General features: G+C 54.9%; 14 protein-coding genes and 1 non-coding gene across 15 annotated transcripts in view; 9 read left to right on the top strand and 6 right to left on the bottom strand.

Moving 5' to 3' along the window:
- H310_08640 (hypothetical protein) overlaps positions 1-1,042 on the top strand; it is a gene marked incomplete at its 3' end in the record, with an annotated part of 5,328 nt that extends 4,286 nt beyond the window's left edge. Inside the window, exons 3-4 of the mRNA XM_008874476.1 lie at positions 80-253; positions 1,019-1,042. Of these exons, the coding sequence (XP_008872698.1) occupies positions 80-253; positions 1,019-1,042 (198 nt within the window). The remainder of the gene's footprint in view (positions 1-79; positions 254-1,018) is intronic.
- Positions 1,043-1,774: 732 nt separating this feature from the next.
- On the bottom strand, positions 1,775-1,846 carry H310_08639. The gene has a single exon. It is a non-coding gene; the product is annotated as a tRNA-Met (tRNA).
- Positions 1,847-2,234: 388 nt separating this feature from the next.
- H310_08638 (hypothetical protein) lies at positions 2,235-3,399 on the top strand. Its single transcript, XM_008874475.1, has one exon. It carries the CDS (start codon positions 2,258-2,260, stop codon positions 3,194-3,196), a length of 939 nt encoding a protein of 312 aa, XP_008872697.1. The 5' UTR covers positions 2,235-2,257; the 3' UTR covers positions 3,197-3,399.
- A 100-nt stretch (positions 3,400-3,499) lies between these two features.
- On the bottom strand, positions 3,500-5,713 carry H310_08637 (hypothetical protein). Its single transcript, XM_008874474.1, has 5 exons — positions 5,564-5,713; positions 5,396-5,517; positions 5,189-5,341; positions 4,195-5,121; positions 3,500-4,024 (listed from the first exon to the last, which is right to left on the bottom strand). Exons 1-5 carry the CDS (start codon positions 5,667-5,669, stop codon positions 3,536-3,538), a joined length of 1,797 nt encoding a protein of 598 aa, XP_008872696.1. The 5' UTR covers positions 5,670-5,713; the 3' UTR covers positions 3,500-3,535.
- A 1,872-nt stretch (positions 5,714-7,585) lies between these two features.
- On the top strand, positions 7,586-8,132 carry H310_08636 (hypothetical protein). Its single transcript, XM_008874473.1, has one exon. The coding sequence runs from the start codon at positions 7,640-7,642 to the stop codon at positions 7,946-7,948; it is 309 nt and encodes a 102-aa protein (XP_008872695.1). The 5' UTR covers positions 7,586-7,639; the 3' UTR covers positions 7,949-8,132.
- A 1,663-nt stretch (positions 8,133-9,795) lies between these two features.
- Positions 9,796-10,380, bottom strand: H310_08635 (hypothetical protein). Its single transcript, XM_008874472.1, has one exon. It carries the CDS (start codon positions 10,296-10,298, stop codon positions 9,870-9,872), a length of 429 nt encoding a protein of 142 aa, XP_008872694.1. The 5' UTR covers positions 10,299-10,380; the 3' UTR covers positions 9,796-9,869.
- Positions 10,381-11,677: 1,297 nt separating this feature from the next.
- Positions 11,678-13,517, top strand: H310_08634 (hypothetical protein). Its single transcript, XM_008874471.1, has 6 exons — positions 11,678-12,237; positions 12,300-12,461; positions 12,511-12,699; positions 12,774-12,846; positions 12,941-13,027; positions 13,138-13,517. The coding sequence occupies exons 1-6, from the start codon at positions 11,724-11,726 to the stop codon at positions 13,415-13,417; spliced, it is 1,305 nt and encodes a 434-aa protein (XP_008872693.1). The 5' UTR covers positions 11,678-11,723; the 3' UTR covers positions 13,418-13,517.
- A 423-nt stretch (positions 13,518-13,940) lies between these two features.
- H310_08633 (hypothetical protein) lies at positions 13,941-15,938 on the top strand (the record flags this gene model as incomplete). Its single annotated transcript, XM_008874470.1, has 1 exon — positions 13,941-15,938. The coding sequence occupies one exon, from the start codon at positions 13,941-13,943 to the stop codon at positions 15,936-15,938; it is 1,998 nt and encodes a 665-aa protein (XP_008872692.1).
- A 98-nt stretch (positions 15,939-16,036) lies between these two features.
- H310_08632 (hypothetical protein) lies at positions 16,037-16,893 on the top strand. Its single transcript, XM_008874469.1, has one exon. The coding sequence runs from the start codon at positions 16,119-16,121 to the stop codon at positions 16,845-16,847; it is 729 nt and encodes a 242-aa protein (XP_008872691.1). The 5' UTR covers positions 16,037-16,118; the 3' UTR covers positions 16,848-16,893.
- A 21-nt stretch (positions 16,894-16,914) lies between these two features.
- Positions 16,915-18,171, bottom strand: H310_08631 (peptide-methionine (S)-S-oxide reductase). The gene has a single exon (XM_008874468.1). It carries the CDS (start codon positions 18,053-18,055, stop codon positions 17,483-17,485), a length of 573 nt encoding a protein of 190 aa, XP_008872690.1. The 5' UTR covers positions 18,056-18,171; the 3' UTR covers positions 16,915-17,482.
- A 554-nt stretch (positions 18,172-18,725) lies between these two features.
- On the top strand, positions 18,726-19,317 carry H310_08630 (peptide-methionine (S)-S-oxide reductase). The gene has a single exon (XM_008874467.1). The coding sequence runs from the start codon at positions 18,747-18,749 to the stop codon at positions 19,272-19,274; it is 528 nt and encodes a 175-aa protein (XP_008872689.1). The 5' UTR covers positions 18,726-18,746; the 3' UTR covers positions 19,275-19,317.
- H310_08629 (hypothetical protein) lies at positions 18,727-20,525 on the bottom strand. The gene is made up of 6 exons (XM_008874466.1): positions 20,299-20,525; positions 20,216-20,254; positions 19,927-20,163; positions 19,809-19,870; positions 19,562-19,750; positions 18,727-19,498 (listed from the first exon to the last, which is right to left on the bottom strand). Exons 1-6 carry the CDS (start codon positions 20,512-20,514, stop codon positions 19,303-19,305), a joined length of 939 nt encoding a protein of 312 aa, XP_008872688.1. The 5' UTR covers positions 20,515-20,525; the 3' UTR covers positions 18,727-19,302.
- A 290-nt stretch (positions 20,526-20,815) lies between these two features.
- Positions 20,816-22,009, top strand: H310_08628 (hypothetical protein; the record flags this gene model as incomplete). Its single annotated transcript, XM_008874465.1, has 6 exons — positions 20,816-20,912; positions 20,994-21,183; positions 21,245-21,323; positions 21,379-21,477; positions 21,547-21,664; positions 21,729-22,009. 6 exons carry the CDS (start codon positions 20,816-20,818, stop codon positions 22,007-22,009), a joined length of 864 nt encoding a protein of 287 aa, XP_008872687.1.
- Positions 22,010-22,015: 6 nt separating this feature from the next.
- Positions 22,016-24,200, bottom strand: H310_08627 (hypothetical protein). Its single transcript, XM_008874464.1, has 5 exons — positions 23,753-24,200; positions 23,563-23,697; positions 23,414-23,506; positions 22,783-23,263; positions 22,016-22,313 (listed from the first exon to the last, which is right to left on the bottom strand). The coding sequence occupies exons 1-5, from the start codon at positions 24,188-24,190 to the stop codon at positions 22,057-22,059; spliced, it is 1,404 nt and encodes a 467-aa protein (XP_008872686.1). The 5' UTR covers positions 24,191-24,200; the 3' UTR covers positions 22,016-22,056.
- A 278-nt stretch (positions 24,201-24,478) lies between these two features.
- On the top strand, positions 24,479-25,595 carry H310_08626 (hypothetical protein; the record flags this gene model as incomplete). Its single annotated transcript, XM_008874463.1, has 1 exon — positions 24,479-25,595. One exon carries the CDS (start codon positions 24,479-24,481, stop codon positions 25,538-25,540), a length of 1,062 nt encoding a protein of 353 aa, XP_008872685.1. The 3' UTR covers positions 25,541-25,595.
- Positions 25,596-25,839: the final 244 nt, after the last annotated feature.

Raw genomic sequence — 25,839 nt, 5'->3', positions numbered from 1 at the left:
AACGGCATTTACGCCAACTTGGTGTCGCGTCAAGTGCAATAGCATGCTTCATCTGTCCACTCGTCTCTACGTTAACCAGATCAAGATATTTTTTGGAAATGAACGTAGCATCGCGTGTTCGGGTATACGCCGTGGTCGAACTACCCCATCGCTCCAGACACTGAACCGATACGTCATGGCCCGCAATGGTCAACGGACTATTCAAAGCTATGCAGTGCGAACGGGGTACGACTTGAGGAAAGCGACGCCCACGGTATACCGCCGCGACGGGGGGCGACTGCGTTGAATGCTACGGTGACAGCAGCAACAGCTATGCGGGATGGAATGGCCACGACAATGTCATGGGAGCAGTAGCCAGATGAATACTACGCACTGACGCGGCTCCAAGCTCTCGGTCATCGTGATGTGTCGAGTACAAGAAGTCGGCAAGAATAGAGACCGTTCGAAGGTAATTATCACGTGCAAAACTGCAGCACGCCTTGTGGACGTGCTGCACTGCCGTGCGAGGATAAGCTATGGAGAAGGTATCGAATCGACGGTAGGGGAGCTGAACGTGGCGGGGGCAACGGCACGTGGCTGTACTCGAGGTATTGGACGACACGTGTCGGCATAACGTCAGCGCCGCAGTGCTCAATGAACGCTCGTGGCGGCTCTCCGACACATTTCCATGCGTCGTGGGCCCTGATGGACGCGTGGAGCTCTTTTCGAGCTTGTCTGGTCTTGCGATCGCTTTTCCGCTGGTGGGCATTTTGTTTTTCGCGATGGAGGGTACACAGCGAATGGAGTTCCCCATTCAACTTGATTGCGCGGGGATGCATGCACTTGCCGCTCTTGTATGCGCAGAATGGCGACTCGACTTTGCGTTGCTGCGACGGCATCGCGAATGGACAAGTTGAAGCAACTGGCCCATCGTGACTTTTGGGCCTTTGCATACGTCAGAGTAACTGCAGTCGAAGATGAGCGAGGTAACGGGCCGCGGGTCGGGCGTTATCCCCACGCTTCGATGCGGCTGCTGCAGGGCCATCTGTACATGTCGACATGAGCATGCATGTCCAGGGGCGAGTCCATGACGCCTCCAATCCTATGGACGGGGCGCGTGAAACCGCACCGAGCGAGGGCAATCCCCCATCCATTTCGACGCCAACGTTGGGCCAACGTCGAACAAGCGGTACATGAGGCGATGATAGCTTGGACCATCCGATCCGTCACATCTGGCTGTCAGCGTGTGAACTAATCGGGAGTGTAACCGATTCCAGTTACACAACAGGGAGATATCGAGGAAACTGTCGCGACCCTTCGGAAGCAGGGTGATCGGACCCTGTGCTTTGGAGTAGCTGCGTCCGTCCCGCAATCGCCCTGTATCGTTTTGGTGGGGGGCGACAAAGCCAAAGAAATAGAGCTGCTCGACATGGCGTGCAACCACGTTCACCTGTATAAGGAAGACCAATATGACCACCCTCGTGGACTGCGAACGTTTTTTTGACAATGAACCAAGAAATCAAAGTGGATTCTGTTGACGGGGTCGAGCTAATACTGTAATTCAACCTCCCCGTGTTCCCCCGTCCAGAACCAACCCCCATCTTGCTCACCATAACGTTTCTCTGACGCATGCGATCACACGTGGACGGTGCCGAAGCCTAGATGGTACTCACTTTTGTGCACCCAAGCACAACCCTGGCACACAAGCCACATGCACCACACGGTATGCGCCAGAACCGATCTTGTGGAGGGGAGGTGCGATAGAGGGATTTTTTGTAAGGTGCCGAAAAAGAATTAGCACTTCTTGGTTTCGATCCAAGGACCTTTGGGTTATGAGCCCAACACGCTTCCTCTGCGCCAAAGTGCTACTGTTTTCTAACAATGAGTTTAGAAGTTTTAATTTATCTAACATTCAAATTGAGCTCAACGTGGGGCACCGTCACGGCCATGCCAGAGGCATTGACATATGAGAGGGAAAGTGGCTCACTGTGTCTTGTTTCGATCACAATAACAGGTTGCATTGTGTCGTCGTTCACGGCCCCCATGAGTTGCGCTTCCGAACGACGCCACCATTTGCATTGTCATCGCCTTGCCTTCATGACGCAATGCGTGCATGCTAACACTATTTACGGTCGAATTGTGTCGTCGACGTCCCACACCTCAACTTTACCTTGATTTTAGTATGGAGATAACACTATTTAAGGTATTCAGTCGAAAACTTCCTCGGACTGCCCCTTGTGCATTTCTCGTTTCCTCCCGTCTGCGGACACGAAGCGACATGGCCGACGCCGCCAACGACACAGGCTCACGCAATGCGATCATCTTGGTTGTACTGACCATCGTCCTATCTAAGGTGCTTGAAGTGCTCTACCGTCGGTACACGTTGAACATTGGCACGAACACCAGCTTGGTCACGCTCAAGCCCAACTCAACCGTGATGTTGAAGCTCGTTGAGAAGGAAATCCTGTCCCACGATACGCGGCGCTTCCGCTTTGCTCTCCCGACGGAGCACCACGTACTTGGCCTTCCAGTCGGCCAGCACATTTCGCTCCGGTACACTGACAGCGAAGGGAAGCTTGTCATGCGTTCGTACACCCCCGTGAGCTCGGACGACGCGGTGGGGTACGTCGACTTGGTTGTCAAGGTCTACTTTAAGAACGTGCACCCCAAGTTTCCCGATGGAGGAAAGATGTCTCAATATTTGGAGTCGCTCCAGCTTGGCGATGCCATCGAAGTGTCCGGTCCCAAAGGGAAACTCACGTACAAGGGATTGGGGGTGTTCGAACTCAAGCACCGTGTGAACGACACCGAAGTCGAAGTGCGCAAGGCCAAAAAGATCGGCATGATTGCTGGTGGCACGGGCATCACTCCCATGCTGCAAGTGATTCGATATGCGTTGAAAAACCCGAACGAAAAGACCGAGTTCTCCATCTTGTTTGCCAACCAGACCGAAAACGACATTTTGTGCCGCGACGAACTCGACCAAATGGCCAAGGAGCACCCGAATGTCAAGGTCTGGTACACGGTCGACCGCGCGACCGACTCGTGGAAGTTCTCGACGGGTTTTGTCACGAAATCCATGATCGAAAAGCACTTGTTCGCCCCGAGCCCGGATGTTCAAGTCTTCCTGTGCGGCCCGCCGCCCATGCTCAAGTTAGCCGTCGTTCCCGCCCTTGAGGAGCTCGGATTCACGCCGGGCATGCACTTTGCCTTCTAAGCCAAGCAAACAAACCGTTTTTCACCTCATGGTTTCAACTCCGATGCTCGATATCTTCATGCAGTGCACGGTCCAGCAGAATTCGTGGCTGTTTGCATGCCTAGTTGCAGACATGTCGAATGGATGGCTGGCTCTGCAACGATTTTTTGCCATGCTCGTCGCTCGCGCAAAACGCGAGCTCTATCTAGCCCAGACGACGGTAGAACCCAATGCCGATTCTTATCGTCGTTCTGGCACTTCTTTTGTGGAACCATCGAGCAATTTTGCTGTGTCCTGTGATGCGTGCTTGTCATGCCAATCGAATTGAAATGAAAAGGCACCTTGGTTAGTGATGTGTTGCTACTTCTTTTTGGCAGGTGTCGTCGGCATGCCCAAAGCAGTCGCGGACGCCATTGCGTCGTCCGCGGTAAAGTCGTCCATGTCTTGGACCGAAACCTTCTTCTGCACACGTTTTTTGCGCTTGTCCTGGTCTAGCAGGACTTGCTTGGACGCTTTCTTGACACGGTCGCGGCTGAGCGCGTCGTCGTTTTCTTCTAGAAGCAAGCCGTCGTCGTCGTTGAGTTCGTCCGCGAGGAATCCGTCGCCAGGGAGGGGAATGCGCTGGTTGTAGGGCCGTGTAATGCCGACAGCGAGCTCGTCGTCAGACACAACAGCCGCGGCGGCCGTCGATGTCGACGCGGAAGCGCTCAAACTGGTCGAAGGCCCCGCGTCAGCAGGCACAGCGGTCTCGGTGAGCTCGAGCAGCCCCACGAGGGTTTCTTCACTTTCGTGCAATGCCTCGACAATCGTGTCATCGCGGACAAGAATGGCCTTGCCATCTTCTCGAACCTAGATTTCCAGGACAACAACATGGATGGTTGTTAGCGCTGAGGCTCCAGTTCCAAATACGGATGGATGCCAAAGCTAGGCCCCCCCCTCGCCCGTCCAAGTCAATCGAGTGGCCAGCACAAAGCCAGCGCACACGGCGATTTCTGTATGGCATGAATGCGCGACCGTACCGATTCAATCTTATCCACGAGGTGTTCCACGCCGGCTTTGACGCTGATGAGAATCTTGGCGACGCGCTCGAACTTGACACGCGCCCGCTCGAGCTTGGCCGTGGCCAGGTTCAAATTGGTTTCGTGATCGTCGACCATTTTCCGCCGGTGGCCGCCGCCGCTACCGCTGTACTTGAGCTCCTCGACGTGGGTCTTCAAATGCAAGTGCTCTGCTTGGAGGGCCTCGAGGCGCGCTTGGTTTTCCTTGGACAGCATCATCAAGTTCTCCGTCGTGCCTTCCTGGCTCACGATCTTCTGGATCACTTCGTTGACGTCGCTGACGCCCGTGGCCTCTTTGATCTTGCGAAACGCCGACTCGAAGATGTCGATCTTGCTCCGATGCTCCTTTTTTTCGTCTGCGACCCGCCCTTCTTTGAGAGAATTCAGCGCCAGCGACGTCTTGAGCACGTGCCCTTCGTCGGGTGCAAGTCCTTCGACCTCGGCCTCGACAATTTCGTGCTTCTGACGCTCGCGGCGGTCCAGGCGCGCGTTCATATCAAGCTTCATCTTGACGACTTGTTGCTTTTCTCGCAGCTCCTTGTCCCGCAGCCGCCTGTCCTCTTCGTAGTTGGACCGGACCCGTTCGAGTTCGGCCACCGTCAAGTCCTTGGCGTGCGCCGCGTCCGCAGACAACATGACGAGCTCGTCGTAGTCGTGGTTTTTGGCCGCCGCCGCTCGTTCGATCGCCGCCAGTTGGTTGTCGAACCCGATGCGTTCTTCCTTGAGCCGCTTCACAATCTGCTCGTACGTTTTGCGAATACTCTGCGCTTCGTTATACTTGATCATGGCTTTATCCAACCGGTTCTCCAACATGCGAATCTTGCGAGTCTCGGGAGTGTCTTCCAAGCTGGGCTTCTTGGCCTCCAATTCCAGGTCCTTGACGCTGTCCTAGATGAAGCCGAGGGTGTTCATGTTATCCAGGCAGTCAGTGGAGTTGTCGAGCTGACGAGGGCACCTTGAGCTGCTCGAGCTGGTCGACTTGAGCAGCCACCTTGTGCCGCACGTCGTCGTATTGCTTTCGGCACTTGGTCAAATGCACTGCGACCTGAGAAGTTTCGTCGTCTCCTTCGGCGACGACCACGAGTCCTCCATTCGTCGGGGCTTCGGCCTACACACAAAACCCATCACCAACGACGCCACTTGCAACGTGTGCCACTCGTACGCGCTTCATGTCGGCCACATGTTTTCGGAGCTCCTTGTTCTCTTGCTTGAGTTGCCGAATGAGCTCTTTGTTCGAGTTCTTGTTGGTCTCGAGCAACTCGACATTGCCTTTTCGATCGACCTCTACACAGCAACGCGTGAAAATCGCGTGGTCGAGGCTGGAGCGTACGCAGGAGCCGCATCTTCTCGCGGAGGTCGTCGACCTGCTCTTCCATGCGGGCATCGTAGTCCATTTCCATCCGCTTCAGCATCGACTTGGAATCATGGCGCTGCATCCCGCGCGCCGCGACGTGTTTGGGAAACCGGAATCGAGTGGAAGACGAAACCGCCTTGACCGTTACGGAACGGAACGGGTCGCCTGGACAGCAACATCGACAGACTCGTTGTGCGCCTCACTTGCGACCAGCATGTCCGACGCCAGTGGCACGCACGATGGCCCCCTCTAGAGGCACTTAGATGGTCCAGGTGGACTCTTTCCACGATTCAGGCCAACATTTCACTGCGGCGCGCTTCGGTGAAACGGAACAGACTTGCTGCGGCTGACATCAATATCACTATCAGGACATGCTCATGTAACGTGCACGCGTGCAAGATCAAGGCCAACCAGCGCCCTTTGCCAACAACGGCACGGCCGTTCCGTTTAGGCGTGGCTAGTGGCTCCTACTTGACTAGTGGCTCCTACTTGCTCCAAACTGCGACGGCTCGGTAGCCCAGAACGAGTCAATATTCTTCTCCTATAATCTTCTCCTATAAACTAAATTCAGCATTTTGCATTCGCGTAGCCGCCTTCAAAAGACTCATGCCATGCATGGGTCCAAAATACACGCGGCTTGGCACCCGCACGACGAAATCATCCTTCGGTACCCGAAGGGAAGAAAGATGCACCTTTTCACACTGCTCGAGAGCTCGCCGGCGCAACACACGAGTGAACGATTGGAGGCTAGAATAGCTCTGTCAACGATGCGGCCCTTTGTGGACATGGACTGGAGGGAACGTAATACTTTTCAATGATGCGGCTTGGACCAACGTGTAGTCTTTTCAGTGTCTACCCTGACTCGACGACAATGACAACTACCTAGCACAGTCTGCGTCGAGGTCTTTCGGTAGCGCGGGCGATACATCCTGGTGGGCCAATTGTGTTGTCAATCGTTGGTTGGGCAGCGTACGTGTGGCGGCTAAAGCGTTGGCTCGAGTTCGAAGGCAGAGTTGAAGCCGTGGCACTCCAATCACGACTGGAATGTGGGGTGAACGACGTTGGATGCTGGGCCATCGTGGTCACGTTTGTCCAGTCGCGGCGGGTGTGCGAATTGGCAGTTGTATCGTTATGTGGACATGATGTCCTGGAGACTTATTCGCATCGTCGTGCGATTTCCGTTGCGTCGATATCGCGACGTTGATATCACAAGCCCAGCATCACTCGGTACATTATGTTCATCGCAGTGCGTTAGCCGTCAGGACCGATATATGGACGAGGGGATGTTGCCGGGGTCTCCACTTGTCGATTGAGGCCACCACAAAGTCGACGAACGTTCCGCTCACGAGAGGCCTCCAAGGGCCTTGGCGACGTCGGCTAGCAGCCACACCGACAATGAGGTGGCCGTCCCCTCTCCTGGCCATGGACTCTACACATGCACCGCCAATCATCTCCACATGGTGCCAGGACGTTGTGCTGCGTCAGCCCCGCCCGGCCTGAAAAGGATGTGTGGCGTGGCTACAGTAGTGCCTTTCATGACCGTCGCTTCCGAGCGACGGGTTTTTTCAAGGTACACAACAACCTCTCGACAAGACTCTATGCCCTCCGATAACGGGAACCAGCGAACACTCCGTGATGAAATCCTTCGGCTCGTCTCCAATGCACGAAATGCCGCAAGGCGGCAGCGGTCCCGACCCGTGCTTTCATTCACAACGGGACGGAAGAATGCCCAAGAAAAGGCGCACTATTCCTGCACTATTGCAAACGACACGTTGGGTCGCGAACCTTCCAAGTGTGCCAAGAATTTCGATGGCCTCGGCTCCTGTCATGATGACCTCCATCGGTGACGTGACTGCGTCCCATGCGTCTCCCGGCGTCATAGCTGCGCTCGAGTCGTCACGTTTGGAGGTCGTTGCGTGAAAGGGCACGTCCGTTTCACGCCTGCGTTGGTCACAGCCGCCAGGTGATGGCAAAAAGCCACAGCCCCATTCGTTGTGTAAAAGATTTTGGCACGTGAAGCGGTCAGGCACGCCAAGGGTTTGACTTGGTTCAATGCTCCAAATGCTATCCCGGGCCGACCGTCTCTGCCGACGAGTGCGTCAATGGCACACTTGCACTCGCTGTGTAGGTACGTTCCACGGCGAGAAGTACAACACCCACCCGATGCGGCCAAGGCGAATCCATGATGCAATCTTTGCTTGCCACTGTGGAAACAAGCTAGCGGCGTATCCATGTGGTTGGGGCCACGGGCTCGTTTGGGGTGTGACGTTTTCAAGCGTGTTCGAACAGTGGGGGATGGCTTTTGCGACTACCTTGCGACTCATCATGAAGTTATTCGACTGGGCGATAAAAACTGCATAGGACATAGCCACACAATGCGATTTGCAGTCGCCACATTCCACCATGCCATCCCGTGCTTGGACGACCCTCGCTACCCCACCACACAACATTTTGAACCCCATGCAGTCACCATCAAACAGGTGACCATTGTGCTGTGCCTTTGACGATCGAGCTCTCCCATTTATCTATTGCAACCAAAGTCACGACGAAATTGCACGTTTTCCAAACGAGCAAGAGCCTTCTCGCCAAGTGTTCGCACACATGATGGTTTTCGCGACCATGGCTCACACGGACATTATTTTCATGCATCAGGCACCCAACACTCTCTCAAACAGCACATTTTGCTTCCCGACGCGCAGCGCCACGTCAGCCATCGCACGGAAAGAGCAACACACCGCGAGGGACGGAAGCACGACTCTGGCAATGCCTTTGATGCACCCACGTGACTGCAAAGATCACACTGCACGACCATGACGAACGCAAAAATGGTACATGCTCGGCCAGTACAAGTCAAATCTCCATCGCAATTCCATCTCACGTCCGTGCGACTTCATCAAATTCGATGTAGAACGACCAGAAGACATTGAACGCACAATACATAGAAGCAACCACGGTCGCAATGACTTCCCCGGTCAGCGCAGCAAAAATGCCTGGGGCGGGTATGAGAAAGCAGACTTTGTGGTTGGATGGGCATTCTCGACATCACGGGGGGGGGGTGCTGTCGTATTCCACGAGGCGCCACCATGATGCTGGATTCGAATGGGAACAACGAGCGAGCGTAAGCACGGACGCATACCACTCGCGTGGAGGGTCAGCAAAACACAGGCCGCGGTGGACATCTCGACAACACATGACCTGGCATTCCTGCCATGCGCGAAACTCGCTACCCATGGACTGTAGTCGTTCACACACGGCGCTTGGCCAGCACAAGCGTGTGGATAACCTCAACGTTTTTCAATGCTTGAGGACGGCCAACGGAACACACGTCGTCTTGACCGCATTCAAGATGGCGCACAGATTGGTTGGCCACGACGAGCCAAAGTGAATACATGCGCGGTGTACTGGACTGGGTGCCGCCTAAACGTGGCAGTCAGGAGAGACAGTGTGGCGCATTCCAGTGATGTGCAAGACGGCGGCGCCACCGTCGTCGAGCCAAGACGGAAGCGGCAAAGGAATGTTTCGCATGTTTACCTGCCAGCCAAGATCAGGCAATTCAAAGATACATCGCACAACATTGGCCAGCGAGACACGGTGGGTTGTCGACGGACGGAAATGTGGTGTAATAACGGGGTGCACGCAGAGAAAATCCCGAGCTGTTCGCACGCGCCGTCCAGACACCAGTGGGTGGTCTAGTCACACACACCTCCTGCACATCCCGCTATAGCGTGGACGTCACCTTTTCAAAATGCAGGGAAGCAGGCCATCTGCCCATCCAAGGTGTGCTGAATCAAGCGGGGGGTGGCTTGCCCGTTGCACTCGCCAGGCCGCCCGCGTGCCCCTTTCAAACGCAGTCGGATACCCGGAGCACAAAGACGGGAGCTGGATGGTTCGTAACATGTTTTGCTTCGTACCGAGACCCCACAACTCCAAGGTCAATGTCGTGCATGTACCGAATTGTCGGGCCGATTGGAGGAGGCTTCGCTTGGCGATGTGGCGGAGGACCGAGTCAGTAAGTACCTCGTAGTGCGAAATGAACGACGTCCACTTGGACCGTTGGAGTGATGTAGCAGCAGATCATTCCCTGGCGCATTCCCAGTTCTTGTTCGAGCACCTAGACGTCGAAGATGCTTGTGGCGCAGCCACGTGATATCTTGCCACGTCATCTACTTGGTGGGAAAGCACGCTTGAAACGCAACGCTTTCAAACAGTATCGAGAGATCCACGCAATGTTATTCAAACATGCAACCGACACGTGAGACTCCATGTCACGATGGACGATTCGTCAAACTTCTGCGTGAAGATGGACGGCTGGGATTTGGTGGCGGGGCACCATTGCAGGCACAAAGTGGGCTTGCAGCACAAATCGAATCGGGGGTAGTCGGTAGCTGTGTTGCGATGGCAAGCGTTCTTGATCGAGCGTGTGTGTGTTATCCAAGGTGACGAGGGGATGGCGCAACCCGTCTTCGCTTTTGTACAAGAACGAGTCGGGTGGGAATTCCAGCGCTGGCCTAGTGTCGACGTGCGGTTCCCTTGCTTCCATGTGCTTCTTAGCGTGGCGAGTTTTTCGGTCGCTCTTGCGTTGGTGGGCGTTTTGTCTGTCGCGGTGGTACGAGCATAGTGAGTGCGGGTCGCCGTTCACCTTGATGGCGCGAGGATTGCCGCATTTGCCGCTCTTGTAAGCACACGTTGGTCCTTGGAACTGGGGACTCATTTGACGAAGACGAACGAAGAAAGTTGTGGGCGCACAACAAGGCCGACTTCAGGTGGCTGCAGTTGGAGCGGACCGAGACGAGTATATTTCTATTTGCAGCGTTATTACGCCCCCAGCGGATACGTCAGAGCGTAACCGTTGCACGACCTTTCGACACCCGAAACCGTTCGGATGCCCGACCGTTTCCCCTAACGGTGACGAGTCGATGGCTGAACAACGTGAGAAAACAATGCTGCGATGCGTGGCCAACCGCGCATCTAGATATTCTCCCATGCAAGCAGTGGTGTGTTTTGCGATTGATCGCTAGATGGCGCGGATTCTGTCTACGTGGAGTCGCCTTCAAGTCCACTAGGAACAAGAGAGCGCGACGTTATTTTTGGAAACTGTATGGTTGTGCCAGCCAGTGGAATGAGCGAACGCCTATACATGTCGCGGTCGCTTCACCGACGACCCACTGGAACTTCCTCTGGGGTTTCCACAAACGGCGTCACCCCCACGGGTTCCAATGGACAGTGGCGGTTGGCTGTTTGGTGAGGACGCGGTTGGTCTCGTTGTCAAATTCAATCGCGGACGTCTATGCACCTTGCACCACGGGACAAACACGCCCTCCCCCCAATTCCACACACGAGGCAGACTTCAGCTCCCTGGGCGAGCGGAGCTACTTGCATGAGCAAGTTTAAAATCCTTGTGCACTCTTAAATGCGACCCCACTTGCCCCCCCCAAGGACGGTGGAAACTTCATATCAAACGTTATCGTGACCGTCGCTAGTTTGCGTGGTAATCTCATGCATAGGCAGGGTTCATCACGGCCATCGCTGGCAGACCACCAATATTACACAACACGTGCGTATTGTTTGGGGCAGGCATGCTTTCCCTCTCGAAGGTACCCATTGTTGATAACTGAATTAATCGAGGGTACTCGCGGCAATTCTACTGCCGCCACGGAAGCTGTGCAAAGCCAACAAATGCACCGATGGCACGACCTGTGCTACCGCCACGGCGCCCCAAGTTGTTCTGCATTGAGTCTAGTGGCAACCAGCACACCCAGGCCAGACAACCATTCGTTCGACAAGTCGGGGGGAGGCGCTTCAAAACCCACGAGAGTACCTCCCACGCCAGATCTTGAGGGTTCATCCAGCACCATCAAAGCACAAGTGCCATGGCTCCTCCACTGCAAGTTCGCCTACCCGACTGGGGGTCCTCGTTCAAGGTCGACCCGATCTTCCCCCACTCTTGATCGTGTCACCTCGGCCGTCCACGTTGCGGGCGACAAATTTTTGACCGATTCGATATATCACATTTGATTGGAAATATCAATATACTATTTCTTTTTATGATATTTTCGTCCGTTCTGCACCCGATCGTCCATCGACCAATCAGCGACGCCGACGGTATTGCGACTGGTGTGCATTTTCCATTGGCATCATGAAAACTCCGAGCGGGATGTCGGTCGTGGAGGTGGCCGCTGTGTTTACGCTCGGTGTGGTGACCGCCGCCGTGGGGCAGTACCTCCTGGCGCAGCAACAACCACGGCGCGCTGCGAAGCCCCTGGCCACGCCGTCGGCACCACAACCCGTTGCTGCAACCTCAGCGGACGCTGCGCTGTCCACCGAGCAGTTCAGCCGCATCTGTTCGTTTTTTGGAGAAGAAGGGTTTGAGAAAATCCAAAATGCGTTTGTGATTGTGATTGGTCTTGGCGGCGTTGGGTCACACGCCGCCCACATGCTGGCGCGGTCGGGTGTCCGCCATCTGCGCCTCATTGACTTTGACAACGTTACGCTGTCGTCGTTGAACCGCCACGCCGTCGCCACCCGCGCCGACGTCGGCCTCTCTAAAGCACAAGTGCTCAAGCAACGACTGCTGGAAATCGTTCCTCAGGCCAACATCGAAGCCGTGCCCGTCATGTTCGAAGACGCTGTGGCCGATGAACTCCTCGCCGGTACGATCCGCTTCGTCATGGGCCTCGCTGTCCCGCTCTCACGGGTTGTTTCATGTGCACAGGCAACCCCACATACGTGCTGGATTGCATCGACGATGTCACGACCAAGGTGGCGCTGCTGACAGCCGCCAGCGCCAAATCTCTCAAGGTCATCACAGCGACGAGCGCTGGGGCGAAAGCCGACCCGACTCGCATTCACATTGGCACTCTCCACGACTCCGTTCGTATGTTACTTTTCAAAGCATCTTCTCGTGGCTCATGCAAGTTGGGCAGGCGACAACCTGGCAACGAAGATCCGTTATTTCCTCAAGAAGAAGGGTGTCGACGCGTCAACCATTACGACCGTGTACTCGAGCGAGAAGAGCCGATGCAAGCTCCTCCCGCTCGACTCGGACCAAGTCGATAACCCGAACCAGTTTGGCAACGTCGAAAACTTTCGGATTCGCGTGATTCCAGTCCTCGGTACGGTGACCTCCATCCCATCGCATCACACCAACAACCCCATGTCGACTGATGGTGGGTGGCATGCAACAAAGGCACGATGCCGGCGATGTTTGGTCAGTCCATGGCGGCGTTTGTGCTGACAGAGATCGCGGGGTCACCGATCACGTACGTCTCGTTGTATCTGGCCAGTTCGATGCCACCGATGGCATATTTCTCCTAAAGACGTTGTGAAACTCCATCCTCATGCGAGCTAATGTAGGCCTGAAAACGTGGCAAAGCTCGGGCGCGACCAGCGCAACAAGTACTACCAGCGGCTGCAGCAGCGCGAAAAGGACGCCGGCTTCGAGTACGCACGTGTGAGCTGTCTGTGCATTCCGTCTGCCTCTCCACTGTGTGAATCTACGTGACATGTGACTCAATCGGACCTCACATTTCTGTTTGTTTGGGGTGATGCAGCTCAAAGATTGCTGTTGACAAGGACGACATGGATTTCATCTACCAAGAAGTGTGGAAGGCGCGCAGCTCGGTGAGCGGCATCCGATGTGGCGGCTTCGACCGCATGTTCATGTCGCGATGGCGCTACGAGCTGCCGCTTAGTCCGGGCAACATTGTGATCCTAACGACCAAGGAAATGGCGCTCATGGACGACAAGGGCATCGAAGCGTTCGGTGCCGATGTCGTCGCCCGCATCGACGCGCGATTGCAGTCGTTCGGGACCTGGGACGTCAGCGCTTAGAGAGACCGGTACAACGAACACCGTCGTGGCCTTTAATTCAAAGTTGGATTGCCGCATCGTACACACAGTTCACGAGCACAACCAAAACACCATTCACAAGACTTGTTGCTCGTCGAGTGTAGGTAGGTATCGGGGCTTACAAATGAGCCGCGTGGATGCAGCGTAAGGAAGGCTGCGGTCGAAAGTGCAGCATCTCTTCCCCCTCATGTGAAGAGAGTGACAGGGGGGGGTTCCAGTGGCAGCGCGTGGCGATGCACAACAGGTCGTCAAGTCATCGCGGTGCACGGATCGAGATGTACGAGTGTCCATGCAAGATTGAAATACGCGGCAAGATTCGCCCAGAGTTTGTTGTCGGTGCCTTCTACGGAGCCATGTGCATCGGTTTCTCCGCATTCGTGCGTGGGATGGATTGGTCACGTGGGCAGTGCCGCATGCGACCACTTGTACGTTAGCCACGCAAGGTCCCTACCGCCCATCGAAGCCCAGCCATCGCTCTCCGTTCTCTCGCACGGATCTCAAGAATATGCGCCATCCGACTTGCCACCCGTTGCTGGCAGAAACCTCGCTTCACACCGCGGCGTCGACGGAAGGTGCGTCCCAGACGTGCGCGGTCGAAGCCGCCGATGTCGATGGCGACTTGGCGTTGCGGGTGTTCAACTCGTTGGATACGATGCAAGCAGGGGTGCTGACAACCGCGCAAGTCGTCGCTGGGGTTCGCGCTGCCGCAGCAACGTGTCGCATCACGCTGCACGGGAACGTCGAGCTTGCGGTGCATCAGTTCTTCCATGGCCATTCATCCATTGACGCCAAGACGTTTGTCGACACCATTTCGTCGGTGGCATACTTCCACCCGAGTGTTTACGACCGTCCCGCCCGACCAAGCGAAGGTGATTCCAGTGGCAATGCCGGCGGCAAACGATGTCGCTTCCGCGCACTGTGGACGGTCCTGGCAACGTATCCGCTTCGTATCAAGTTGTGGTGGGTCCTCTACGCCGCGCTCAACGTCGGAGTGTTTTTCTGGAAGTTTAAAGTTTATCACGACCGCAAACCAGCGTTCAACCTGGCGGGCTACAACGTGTGCATCGCTCGGGCTGCTGCCCAAGTCAACCTCGTCAGCGGGTTCTTTTTGCTCTGGCCAACATTCACTCGTGCGCAGTACGCCATCACAAAAGCCAGCCCCGACATTGCACGTGCCATGGGCTTTGAGCACCGCGTGGCGTGCCACGTCGTCCACGGCGTCCTCTTTTACGTGTCGGGGTGGGTGCACGTCGTGGCGCAAGTGATTAGCATTTGGGTCAAAATCCCCCGGGCGTCGGATAGCGCATGGGCGGAGTCGGCCCTCGCCAAAGCCCCCGACTTTGCGGGAAAACCCAAGCCACCCCCGTGGGCGTTTGTGGCAACGTTGACGGGGTGGACGGGCGTCGCCATGCTCGTGTGTAGCCTCGGCGCGTGTGCGTGCAAAATGAAGTTTTGTCGGTGGTCGACCCGACGAAACATTCGATGGAACGTGTGGGGGCACGTCCTCGATGGCGTCATGTTTGTGCTGACGTTTGTGCATGGCATCCGCGGGTGGCTGGAGCCGCCCCAGGCCGCCATCTTCTTGGCGATCCCGGTCGTCGTCTACGTCGTGGTCGAAGTTTTCCCACGGTACTTGTGCACCAAGTTGTCGGCCGTGTCGCACTACTCTAAAACCCATGACACGCTGACGCTGTACATCCCCAAGACGAAGCGCTTTCACGATGCCGTGCCCGGGTCGTTCCTCCGCCTCCACGTCCCTCTCGTCGACAAGGTCGAGTGGCATCCGTTTAGCATCACCGCTCAAGACCCACACGAGTTGGCAGTGCAGATTCAAGTAGCGGGCGACTGGACGCGACGGCTGTATGAGGTCGTGCACCCACACTTGTTTGTTCGCATGGACGGCCCGATTCCAGCTCCCGCAGTCGAAGTGGGCCAGTATGGAGTTGCGGTCTTGTTTGGGGCTGGCATTGGCATTACGCCGTACGTGTCAGTTCTCCAGCAACGACTAGCCAACGACAAGACACTTGACCAACGCAGCCACCGGTCTCGATCGCCGATTCCAGTGCCAACTCAACAGCTCTACGTCCATTGGCAAACCAGCAAGCAAACCATGTTTGCAACGCATCAGCATGTACTCGGCCAAGTCGGGTCCCTCCCCTGCGTCGACGTTCAATTGTACCTCACGGGAACCTTTGCCAAAGCGGTCCCCGACGCCACGGACGTGCTGAGGGTGCTGCAATGGATGGCCACCGACGATTGCACTCGAGTGGACGCGATCTCCGGCATCGCCAACCTTCCCCTGCCAACGAAACTGGGGCGGCCCAACTATCACGGTGTGTTGGCGGCCGTTGCGACCGCGCATCACAACACCCCCATCGGCATCTTCTTCTGTGGGCCCGCCCCGCTCAAGGCGACCATTCGCAACACGCTGCACCAAGTGACTACAGAGTTCCGTGCCCGCGGCAACGACGTCAAGTTCATTTTCCATCCAGAGGTATTTTAGCTGAATTGTGCCGACACAGCGTTGCCACGGCAGCTGCGCGTAAACGTATTGCTTTGCATGGAGTAGCAATTGATGGATTGCATGTGCGCCAATGGTCATTGCGGTGCAATAGAGCATCATGTAAAAAAGTAGAAGTTAAGAGGGTAGCAGTGAAGGCAGGTCGGGTTTTCACTACCGCCTATGGCGGCCGCGTACGTAGCGTCCCGATGGAATGTCTGCAACGACCAGCATGAGCAGTCATGCCATGGCAGAGAAAAGGTTGGGGTTTGGGTGGCGGGGACCTTAACCGTAGCACCGAATGGATTCGGTGGAGCCTTTCTTGGCGCATTGGCCGCCCTTTTGCAAGTACTTTTGATGGTATTCTTCGGCTTCGTAGAACACGCCCGCGGGTTCGATCTCAGTCACGATGGTTCTGCTCTTGAATACCGTCGGAAGCAAGGCGACGGCGTCGAGATGGGCCTGTTGCGCGGCCATGGACGCTTCAGCTTGCGCCTTTTGCTCGTCGTTATGGTAGTAAATCCCCGACCGGTATTGCGTCCCAATGTCGTTCTTCTGCTGGTTCAGCGTGGTGGGATCATGGATGGACCAGAACGTGTCCAGCAAGTCCTTGTACGGCAGGACGGAGCTACTGAACGTCACTTGAACAGCTTCGGCATGTCCAGTGTCACCCCGACAGATGTCTTTATACGTGGGATTGGCTGTGTGGCCATTAGTGTACCCCACGCGGGTGTCGAGCACACCTGGTACCCGCTGAAAGTTGAGCTCGACTCCCCAAAAACATCCCGCCGCAAACGTTGCGACGTCCACCGTCGGCGGAGTTTCCGGCTTGGGCGACGAAGACATCATGCATGCAGTGGGTTGGCATGCAAGGGACAGACCTACCATCGACGACACCTTGGTCGCCCATGACCGCGTTCCTGGACGTGCAAGCATCTCCCGCTTTAACTTCGGGAAGATTTCACGCAAATAGTGTGAATGCCAGACCACAATTAAATAGTGTTAAACCAGTTACATCGTGGCGACGACAGAACAAACTATTTCGACGTGCAGCGGCGCAGCCCGCAGCATTGCCAATTCCTTCGGAGCATGGGGCACTGATGGCTGAGCTTCAAGTTACCTTCGTCGAATTATACATATGTGGCGCCAAATTGAGCATGTTGGTGAGGCTTCAGTCACATAGACCCTCCGCCAACATGACGCTGTGGGTGCCGTCGTTCTACCGTCCACACAGCTCGATCGGCTCAGCACACCTGCGAGGTCATAACTACCTGCGTCCGTTGGCTACGATGGAGTTTTCCACTTCATACGACCCCCATCTGCATTTACAGCGTCGAGGGCCGAGCTATAGGTCATCGTGGGGCCAAACGAAGCCGACGTGGCATTGTCCAGTTGAAACACCCTGCAGACATTTCGCACCAAAATCTACGCGACGGTATTCTTTCCAAGTCATTGTGTTCATTCATGCCTTCTTGACGTGCTGCAGAAGTGTTTCAAGTACAGAGTCGAATTGCCAGCATGTCGTCGTCGAATGCGTGATATTGAAGTCAGCCATAACACCTCACGGATGTCGTGGTACCCTTGGCAGCGCATTGGCCTCCCTTCTCCAAATACCGCTGATGATAGGATTCAGCGTCGTAGAACTGGCCTGCTGGTTGAATCTCCGTCACTACATCGCCATGGCCGCAGGGACACACGCGACTGAGGAGCGCCTTCCAGAATCCCTGCCGTTTTCTCTTCATTGCGCATTCCAATTGCTTCTTTGACGCTTCGGCAATTGCTTTTTGGGCATCGGTGTGATAATATATCCCTGACCTGTACTGCGTGCCAACATCGTTCTTTTGGCGGTTCAAGGTCGTGGGGTCGTGTATGTCCCAGAACTTGTTCAAAAGCTCGGCGTACGTGATCACAGTGGGGTCAAAGGTGACTTGAACGGCCTCGGCGTGCCCAGTGGACCCAGAGCAGACTTGCCGATAGGTTGGGTTGATCGTATGGCCATTGACGTATCCGACTTTGGTGTCGAGAACACCTTGGAGCCGTTGAAAATGCAGCTCAACGCTCCAAAAGCACCCGGCGGCAAACGTCGCGACGTTCTCCTTGAGCGACGTTGTTGCCGCCATTCTGGCAAGTTCCAACACGGTTGTCTACTGACACGTTCACCGCCGAGTCCGCGTGAAGCGGAAGTCCCACGAATTCGCCGGCCGACCGCTCGAGTTTTTCAACAATTCCAACTTCTTTGTTCTGATTGGCCAAAATTGAATCAATAAAATAACGGCATCTATGGGTGCCAAATGCACCTAATATGATTGTAAATCAAGTGGCACGTGCATAAGCCGTAGCTGAGAGGTCGGAACAACTCGCCGTGAGCGGTCAAGTGACAATGCAAGATAAATGCCTCGTCACTAATCAAACGACATCGCTGATAGCACGGTAATGCCCTTGAATAGCCAGGATTTCTCGTTGAAAAAAATGACGACTAGTGCACTGGGATACATATTCCCATGAAAATCCAAGCCAATCGCGGCGCGAATGGCGTGACAATGTAACGGATGCGCATTGGATTGGCTGAAAATCAATCCTCTTTTAACCAATCAAATCGAGGACGAGGGAAAGTTCATGTATTTCAGCCGCATATACCCTGAAAAGGCCGAAAACTCAGTGTATTTCAGCGAATTTTCGAGTGAGAGTAATCTTACGCTTTGTATTGAATAGATTAATCCAGATAAAAAGTAGATTCGGATTCATGCATGTCCTCGTCGCCCCCAAGGAGGACGGTCATTTTCAATTTTGCAGCGGTCCGAACTGACGACGATGACAAAGAGCGTGCCTGTGTCGTTGGAGCCCCATGAGCAATTGGCGACGTTTGCCGCGGGGTGTTTCTGGAGCGTCGAACTGAACTTCCAACGCTTGGAAGGTGTGGTGGAGACGCACGTCGGATACATCAACGGTACGACCGTGAACCCGACGTACAAGGAAGTGTGCAAAGGCGACACGAACCACGCCGAAGCCGTTCAGATCAAGTTTGACACAAACACGATCACGTACAAGGAACTGCTGGACAAGTTTTTCTCGATCCACGACCCTACGACGCTGAATCGTCAAAAGAACGACGTTGGGACGCAGTACCGGTCTGGCATTTTCTACCACAACGACGAGCAAAAGGAGGAAGCTGAAGCAGCCAAGGCCGCACGAGCTGAGGAGATCAAAGCCGAAATCGTCACGGAAATCGTTCCTGCGCAAACGTTTTATCATGCTGAAGAATACCACCAAAAGTACTTGGAAAAGGGCGGCCAGTGTGCTGCCAAGGGCGCCACCGACCAAATCCGTTGCTACGGTTAGAGACTTCTAATGCCCTTGTTGTACATCTTTAGTACTGTCTCCACCACGTGCCAAAGATGCGCTGCATGGCAGCATTCGACGCACGTTTTCCAGCAGACACCAACCGCTGAGACATCTCCGCCTCGGTCCAGTTCTTCCACACGCCAAAACGCATCGCTTGCGCATACTCCTGCCGCGCTGCCAGCCGTCTCGACCTTCGTTCTAATCGTCTGATGGACCGATGGCTAAGACATGAGCGAGATCAATGCTTCAATGCGTATGGTCGACCTAGGGAAATGGGAAGTAACCTCATATTTGATTTGACAGCGTCGACTTCAGGCTCCGAACGACACACAGCGATGCCCCGCGCAACGGCAAATTCCGCCATGTCTTCCTTGAAGAAGACGTTCTTGGGCGTCGAAATGGAGCATGCACCAACGACGACCTTCGCAGGTTCCTCCACGACGGGGCTGTCTGAGGGCGCCGTGGGCGGTGGCCTGATGCCATACACGAGTGCAAGCTGAACATGCGAAGATGGTAGCTCGAGCAGTTTACCGATAGAGCAGTTCGATGGTGACGTAGCGCTTCGATGCGACAAAATCCGTGTAAATCCATCGCTACCACAATAATGGTCGCTATGAAAGGAACGGCAAATGAAGAGATGCAGCGTTACTTTCGCTTCATCTTGCATGTCGACACCAAACGGACGCACGGCGAGAAGAGACGATTTGTCGGACAAGAATCCGCTGACGTCCATCCCCCTTGGAAGGGTCTCCTTGAGCAAGACGCGGCGGACCCATGGGGAATGGTAAACGAAGAGAGTGCTCGGGTCGGCGGGGTGTTGACCCAGTACACGAGCGACGACAGGTGTGCCCACAGGAAGCGCGTCCAGAGAGGTATACCGAGTCAGCTACGGTCAAATCAGTTGACGTGACAGTATAACCGAGGGGTTCAGCACACACCAAGCCGCTCGAGCGAATGCTGATGTAGGCGCAGCCCACCTAAGTGCTCGAGTGAGCCATTGCAACCAATCGACGAACTGTACCATTGTCGCCATGCATCCCCACCGAAACAACATGACGTTGTCGTCGAGAGTGGTGCTCAACGACACAGTCAGTTCCCCAACACGACGACGAAGCGTGTCAGAAGACATGTCCATCATGGATCGCAAGTCGTCAAACTTCGGCGACCTCTCTTTCGCGGTGGGAGGTGGTGAAGGCAGCGCCATGATCGTGTCGCTGCTGTCTGGTTCGCCTTCCATCGCCGCCGGCATGAATCAAGGTAGTGTGGTCAACCCATGAAACACGAGATTTTATTTGTTGAAAAGTGCAACAATCCACGAATGCAAACCAATCGTATGCAGTATATAAGGAAATATACCTTTCTTTTGACCAATAGAAACCGGTTATTTCGCGACCCTTCAGACTGCTACATGGACCTTTAACGCCATCATTGGGGTCGTGTCCACACACTCCACCGACGAGCACTCCCTGTCGCACACTGCACGCCGCCACTGGCGCTCTGGCATGGCCTTCTTGGATACGTGGGTGGTTGACAAAACGATGTTCGATTATGTGAGCCAAGGCGGCGGGTGTGCTTGCTGTGGAATCACGCACGCCTTGATGAACTGGGACAAGTTGCAGGAGTGTTCCGACTGGGGTAAGCGCATGTCGGCGCAACTAAAGCCCCGTGGGAAAGAGTGCGTTGCATAGTCATGGAGAGGAACGTTCTTTTATGTAGACACGGACGATGAGCAGCGCGAACTCTTTTCGCCGTGGCCGACCTTCATACACGAAGACGTCCAGACGCAGAGATGCATGATTCGGGCGTCGTTGAAGCACCAGCTCGAGTCGTACGCGTCGTTTCTAGACACGGACGGCGACCCGTTCCAAACATGGTTTTCAGCGTTGCCTCTCTCCGCCAAGCACCGGTCCGTCCGTGTGCTGCTGCTATGCTGTTGTTCTCGATGAATGAGGCATGGTTGAGAACAGGGCGTTCCAAGTGCCTGAAAGCGAATTGCTGCATTACATCGGCGCCCATGACTGCAACATCCACGGCCCCTACGGCATCGTACGCCTGCCCTTCTTGTTGCGCCGTTGCAAGCTGTCCACGTTTTGGCTTGCAGGTCCTGAAAGCCGTCACAGAACAGATCAAGAACTTCCACGTCACCAAGTACCAAGACGGCCGCCATCCTGCTGAAGTGTACTTGGAGAAGCATCTCAAGGTACGATTGCTGCTTTAGCCTTGTCCCCTTGAAACAGCACGACGTGGTCGCGTCGACGTTCTCGATTAGTTTGCAAAGGGAGCGTTCTCGCTGTCCGACGAGTTTTTGGACGCGCCGGAGTCCTTTCTCGCATGCTTGCGCTACCTCGGAGGTCCACGATTGTTTCCTGCTGCGCCTTTATGCGCCGGTACATGTCGCGGCTTGCTGCTGTGCAATTCGGTTCGCGTTGCGCTGACTCGTTCTTGGACTAGACAACAACGAGGATATCCCGACACCGACCGCCGCGAACGAACAATTCGTACAGAGCTTTCGGTCGGATCGCCGTCTTCTGCGCCTCGTGATCGTGCGGTGCTTCGCCGACATGCTCCGTCGCAAATACACGCGTGAATGTCCGTCCGCTGGTGGCGACGCCCCGTCAGCAACCCAACACGCGTTGTTCGACAACTGCAGCAACAACGACGAGAGCATCGAACCGCTAAAGTCCACCAACGCCATCAAATTCAACGTTCGCAACGCCAGAGTGTTGCAGTAGATACGTGTACAACAAATCGTCATGGCATTGATAAAGAGGAACGAGGACTACTCGGCCTTGACACTTGCCGCCATCGGCTTGGGTTGACTGTCCAAGACCTTGCGGCTTTCTTCGAAGAAAGCGTTCGGGTGGTTTCCCACTGCGTCCGAGTTGGCATTCGGGTGCATCGCTTCAAAGTGGCGCTTGCATGCGACTTGATACTGCTTGGCTTTTGCTAGCTGGACAATCGCCTCCTTGTCGATCTCCGAGATGCCGCGAAGACTCGCGCGCAAATGGTGCTCGTCAAAGTGGCGAAATGGGCACCCTACACACCAGCACGCAAGGAATGAGCCACCAAACGCAAGTAACGAGAAAAAATGACGAGCGCAACATCATCGAGGCGCAGGCCGTGGCATTGCATGTAGACCACAAAGTCATATCAAAGGATGGAGACGTGACATGCAGAAACGTAACAGAGTTGGAGGAACCAACTCTGCTATGCCTTCACACAAAAACACACGATGCCATGGAGACAAAACGTCCCAAGCACAGGTAGCTGCGCACGTGCCCCACGTCCGCCGGCATGTCCAGTCCATTTCGACTGCGCAACGCCACAAAAACGAAAAATCTTGACTTGCATATCAAGGTGGATACCACCAAAGCAGTCACAGTCACGGGAAGAACCGACTAGGCGACGCACAATGCGTTGTCGCTTTCAGACACAGCCTCAAAATAGGACGGTTGCCGCTCCTCTCACACATCGAGAAAAGCGCAGCGAGGTTTTGCCGTCGTACCGTGGTATTCGCCTTGCTTGGGCGGGTCGGCCGTGATGATCTTCATGCAGTTGGATGGCGTGTAGTCCTTTCGCTTGCCTTCTTTTCCGTAGTTGTGTCGGATGTTGTAGGCGTACTTTTTGTTGAAATCGTCGACGTTCATCTTTTTGCAAAACTCTTTGCGCCAAAACTCGAGCGCGTCGTCGAGTTGGAGCCCGACGCCTTTGAGAAACAGACCATACTGCATGCGTCCACCGTGCTTGAGATGGCTTTGCGTGGTCAGCGCCTGGTGTAGCGACTTCATGCAGAGCGGCATCGATGTCTTGGACAGGCCGTCGACCATCGCTGCTGTAATCGTATTGCCTGACGCGACCGGCGCCGACGAGTAGTCGGGCCCGATATGGTGCTTAGCCAAGTTTTTCAGCACCGGCATCAAACGGTCATCGCGGGCGGCTGCGGACCCGCCAAATTTTCGGAACGCCACTGCCAGTTGCTTGGATAGCTATAGCGTCGGCCGTGTTACTCCATGGCAAGTTCCAACAGGCGACCCGTCCAAGCGAAAACATCATCAAATTTGCAGGCCAAACAATCACAGAAACCGTGTCGTTCTCGGTCATTTACAAAAAATCAATACACTCATGAGCAGACGCACCGACGATCGAAAGCGGGCGTAGAGGATCGAGACCAAGTGCTCAAACGGAACGTAGGCAACCCCGCCTTGGAGGTACACTTTGCGCGAGCCGATCTACCGGAACTTGCATGTGAGAGGTCACATTCAGCACTGTCCGACAGTATACGTACGAGGTCGATCGCCTCCGTGAATGGAACCTTGACATGCACATCAAGATCTTTGTATGCTTCCTTCATGTCCGTAGTATTGGCCGCACGAACGGTTCGGAGCTTGGGTGCCAAGATGTTTAACTCATCTTCGTCAACCTATCGAGGCTGGATGAATACGGGAGCTGCTTGCTGTCGGGTGCGTTGCAAGTACCTGTTCGTAGATCAGCCCGTTTGTCCGCATGAAATGCATCTTGTCTTCGCGGGTGGCGCGATCTAACCGGTGCTTGAACAGGTAGCTCTCGTGGGTGAGAAACCACCGGCGCAGCTCCTCCGTGTGGCAAAACGCCATGCGCAGGATGAAATGGGACAGCTGGTCCTTCTCGCGATCTTCCGTCGTACGCATGGGAAGGTACATATTCAATGCTTTCTCGACCTTCGTTTCGGTCTCGCGTGGATTTCCTCCTCGCACCCGGTGCATCTCGACGGTCTTGAGGACTTGCAAACGATCGATCGAGTACGACTCAAACTCTTCCAGCGTCACTTCGACTACTGGAGGCTCTTGGTACATAGAGAGAGCATAGCGATACTGCGCCGTGGATCGGCGCGGACCCTGCTGCCGCGAGTTCGTCTTGTTCCCCACGTTCAACATCCCACAGAGTTCCTCAAATTGCCGCCACTTTTTAGCGCGACTCTCGAATCTTGGGAACTGATTGGTCAACATTTTCAACCAATCATATAAGATATGATATTTTGGTTCATATCCACTTATAATTCGTCAAATTTTATCGATTAATGATTGTTTACCAGTCTCTATTGGTGAATATCATAACAAATTGTAGATATAGAAATATTTTTAGCGAATCATCATTCCTCAAATACGAGGAGCAGTGATAATTGGATAAAATAGAAATCACGATTCGACCAACCACCATGTGCGATGTGGGTTGCGACGCCGTTTGGCATCGGCGTGCTGATCACCGACGGCGACTGGGAGATCCAGGCCAAAGTGACAGTCCAATTCCCATGGGGCATTGGATATCTGCAGCGACACATCGTATCTACGTCCCATACCTTTCAGTGCACATGCTTTGCGTTGCCACGCACGTTGCAGCGTTTCGCTCTCACGTTGGAGCTGACGACGACGTTTGCGGCGTTGTGTGAACGAGTCCTTGTCCACGCTGGCATGCCTTTGCTACTGGTGGACAACGTTGTCGTCATGCAACCATGCTTTGGTGGCCCTGACGACTGCAGAATTGGATCGGATGGCGTGGTTATTCGTGGCCAACTCCGCTTCTCGTCGTTACGTCCACTACTTATCCATATCTTTCCCACCATCAAGATCGCCAAGACGTCGTCGCTCCTTCGCATCAGCGCTAACGACAAGGGAGAAGCTGCACCACCTTTGCCAGCCCCTCCAGCGTCGACCGAACCACCCCTTCCATCGCAACCTGCGACAACTCTACCTCCATGTGTGCAGAATGCATCGCCAAGCGCTGGAACTACAGCTGCAAACTCTGCTACCAACAGCGTTCCAACACAAGAGCTATCACCAGTGGTGACTCAAATCGGCCGGGGCGCCGGTTGCGTTTTGGGAGCCGAAAGGACGTTGACCAGCGGCCGCAAGTACTGGGAAGTTCGCTTGGATACAACCGTTGTCGGCAATGGCGTCTTGGTTGGCGTTGCTGTCGTGGATGTGCCATTGAATTCCAATGTGGTTGGAACCGACTGTTTCTGGGGATTTGCCGCTCATCTCGGGAAAAAGGCCAGCGACACTTTTGAGACGTACGGCCAAGTTTGTGTCAAGGGCGATGTCGTTGGGACGTTGTACGACGCCGAGCTCGGTGAGTTAAGCTTCTTCCGGAATGGCGAGCCGCTAGGAGTCGCGTTTCGTCATCTCTACTTCGCCCGGTTCTGCCCAGCGTTCGCCACGACTAGCGTCGGACTCGCGTTCACGCTTCTGCCGCGGACAGTCCCACCGCCGTACACGTTAGAGCTGTAGGTTAACGAGTAACTTTAGCCAGCGCTGGGTTGCTCCCTGAGCAGGCTTAACGTTCCTTCAGCAGGTGCGCACGGCATGCCCTCTCGTCCGGGTTCGAGGCGACGGACGACGTGTCGTAGGTTGGTGGGTGTTCCAGGTCGGAATACCCATGCATCCAAGGGACACACAGCGACAAGTGCGGCATCGGGGAAAAATTCGCACGTTCGCATGGAAATTCGTGAAAATTTCAAGGTATTTTCAAAAAAATTGGGAAATGCACGTTTGGTACCCGTTTGAAATCGCGTGCGCTGCACAATGGA

The sequence above is a fragment of the Aphanomyces invadans genome, assembly GCF_000520115.1.
Source record: "Aphanomyces invadans strain NJM9701 unplaced genomic scaffold supercont1.18, whole genome shotgun sequence".
Classification (NCBI taxonomy): Eukaryota; Oomycota; class Saprolegniomycetes; order Saprolegniales; family Verrucalvaceae; genus Aphanomyces; species Aphanomyces invadans.
The sequence above is the reverse complement of the archived record's forward strand: the minus strand, read 5'-3'. Positions and strand labels throughout refer to the sequence as shown.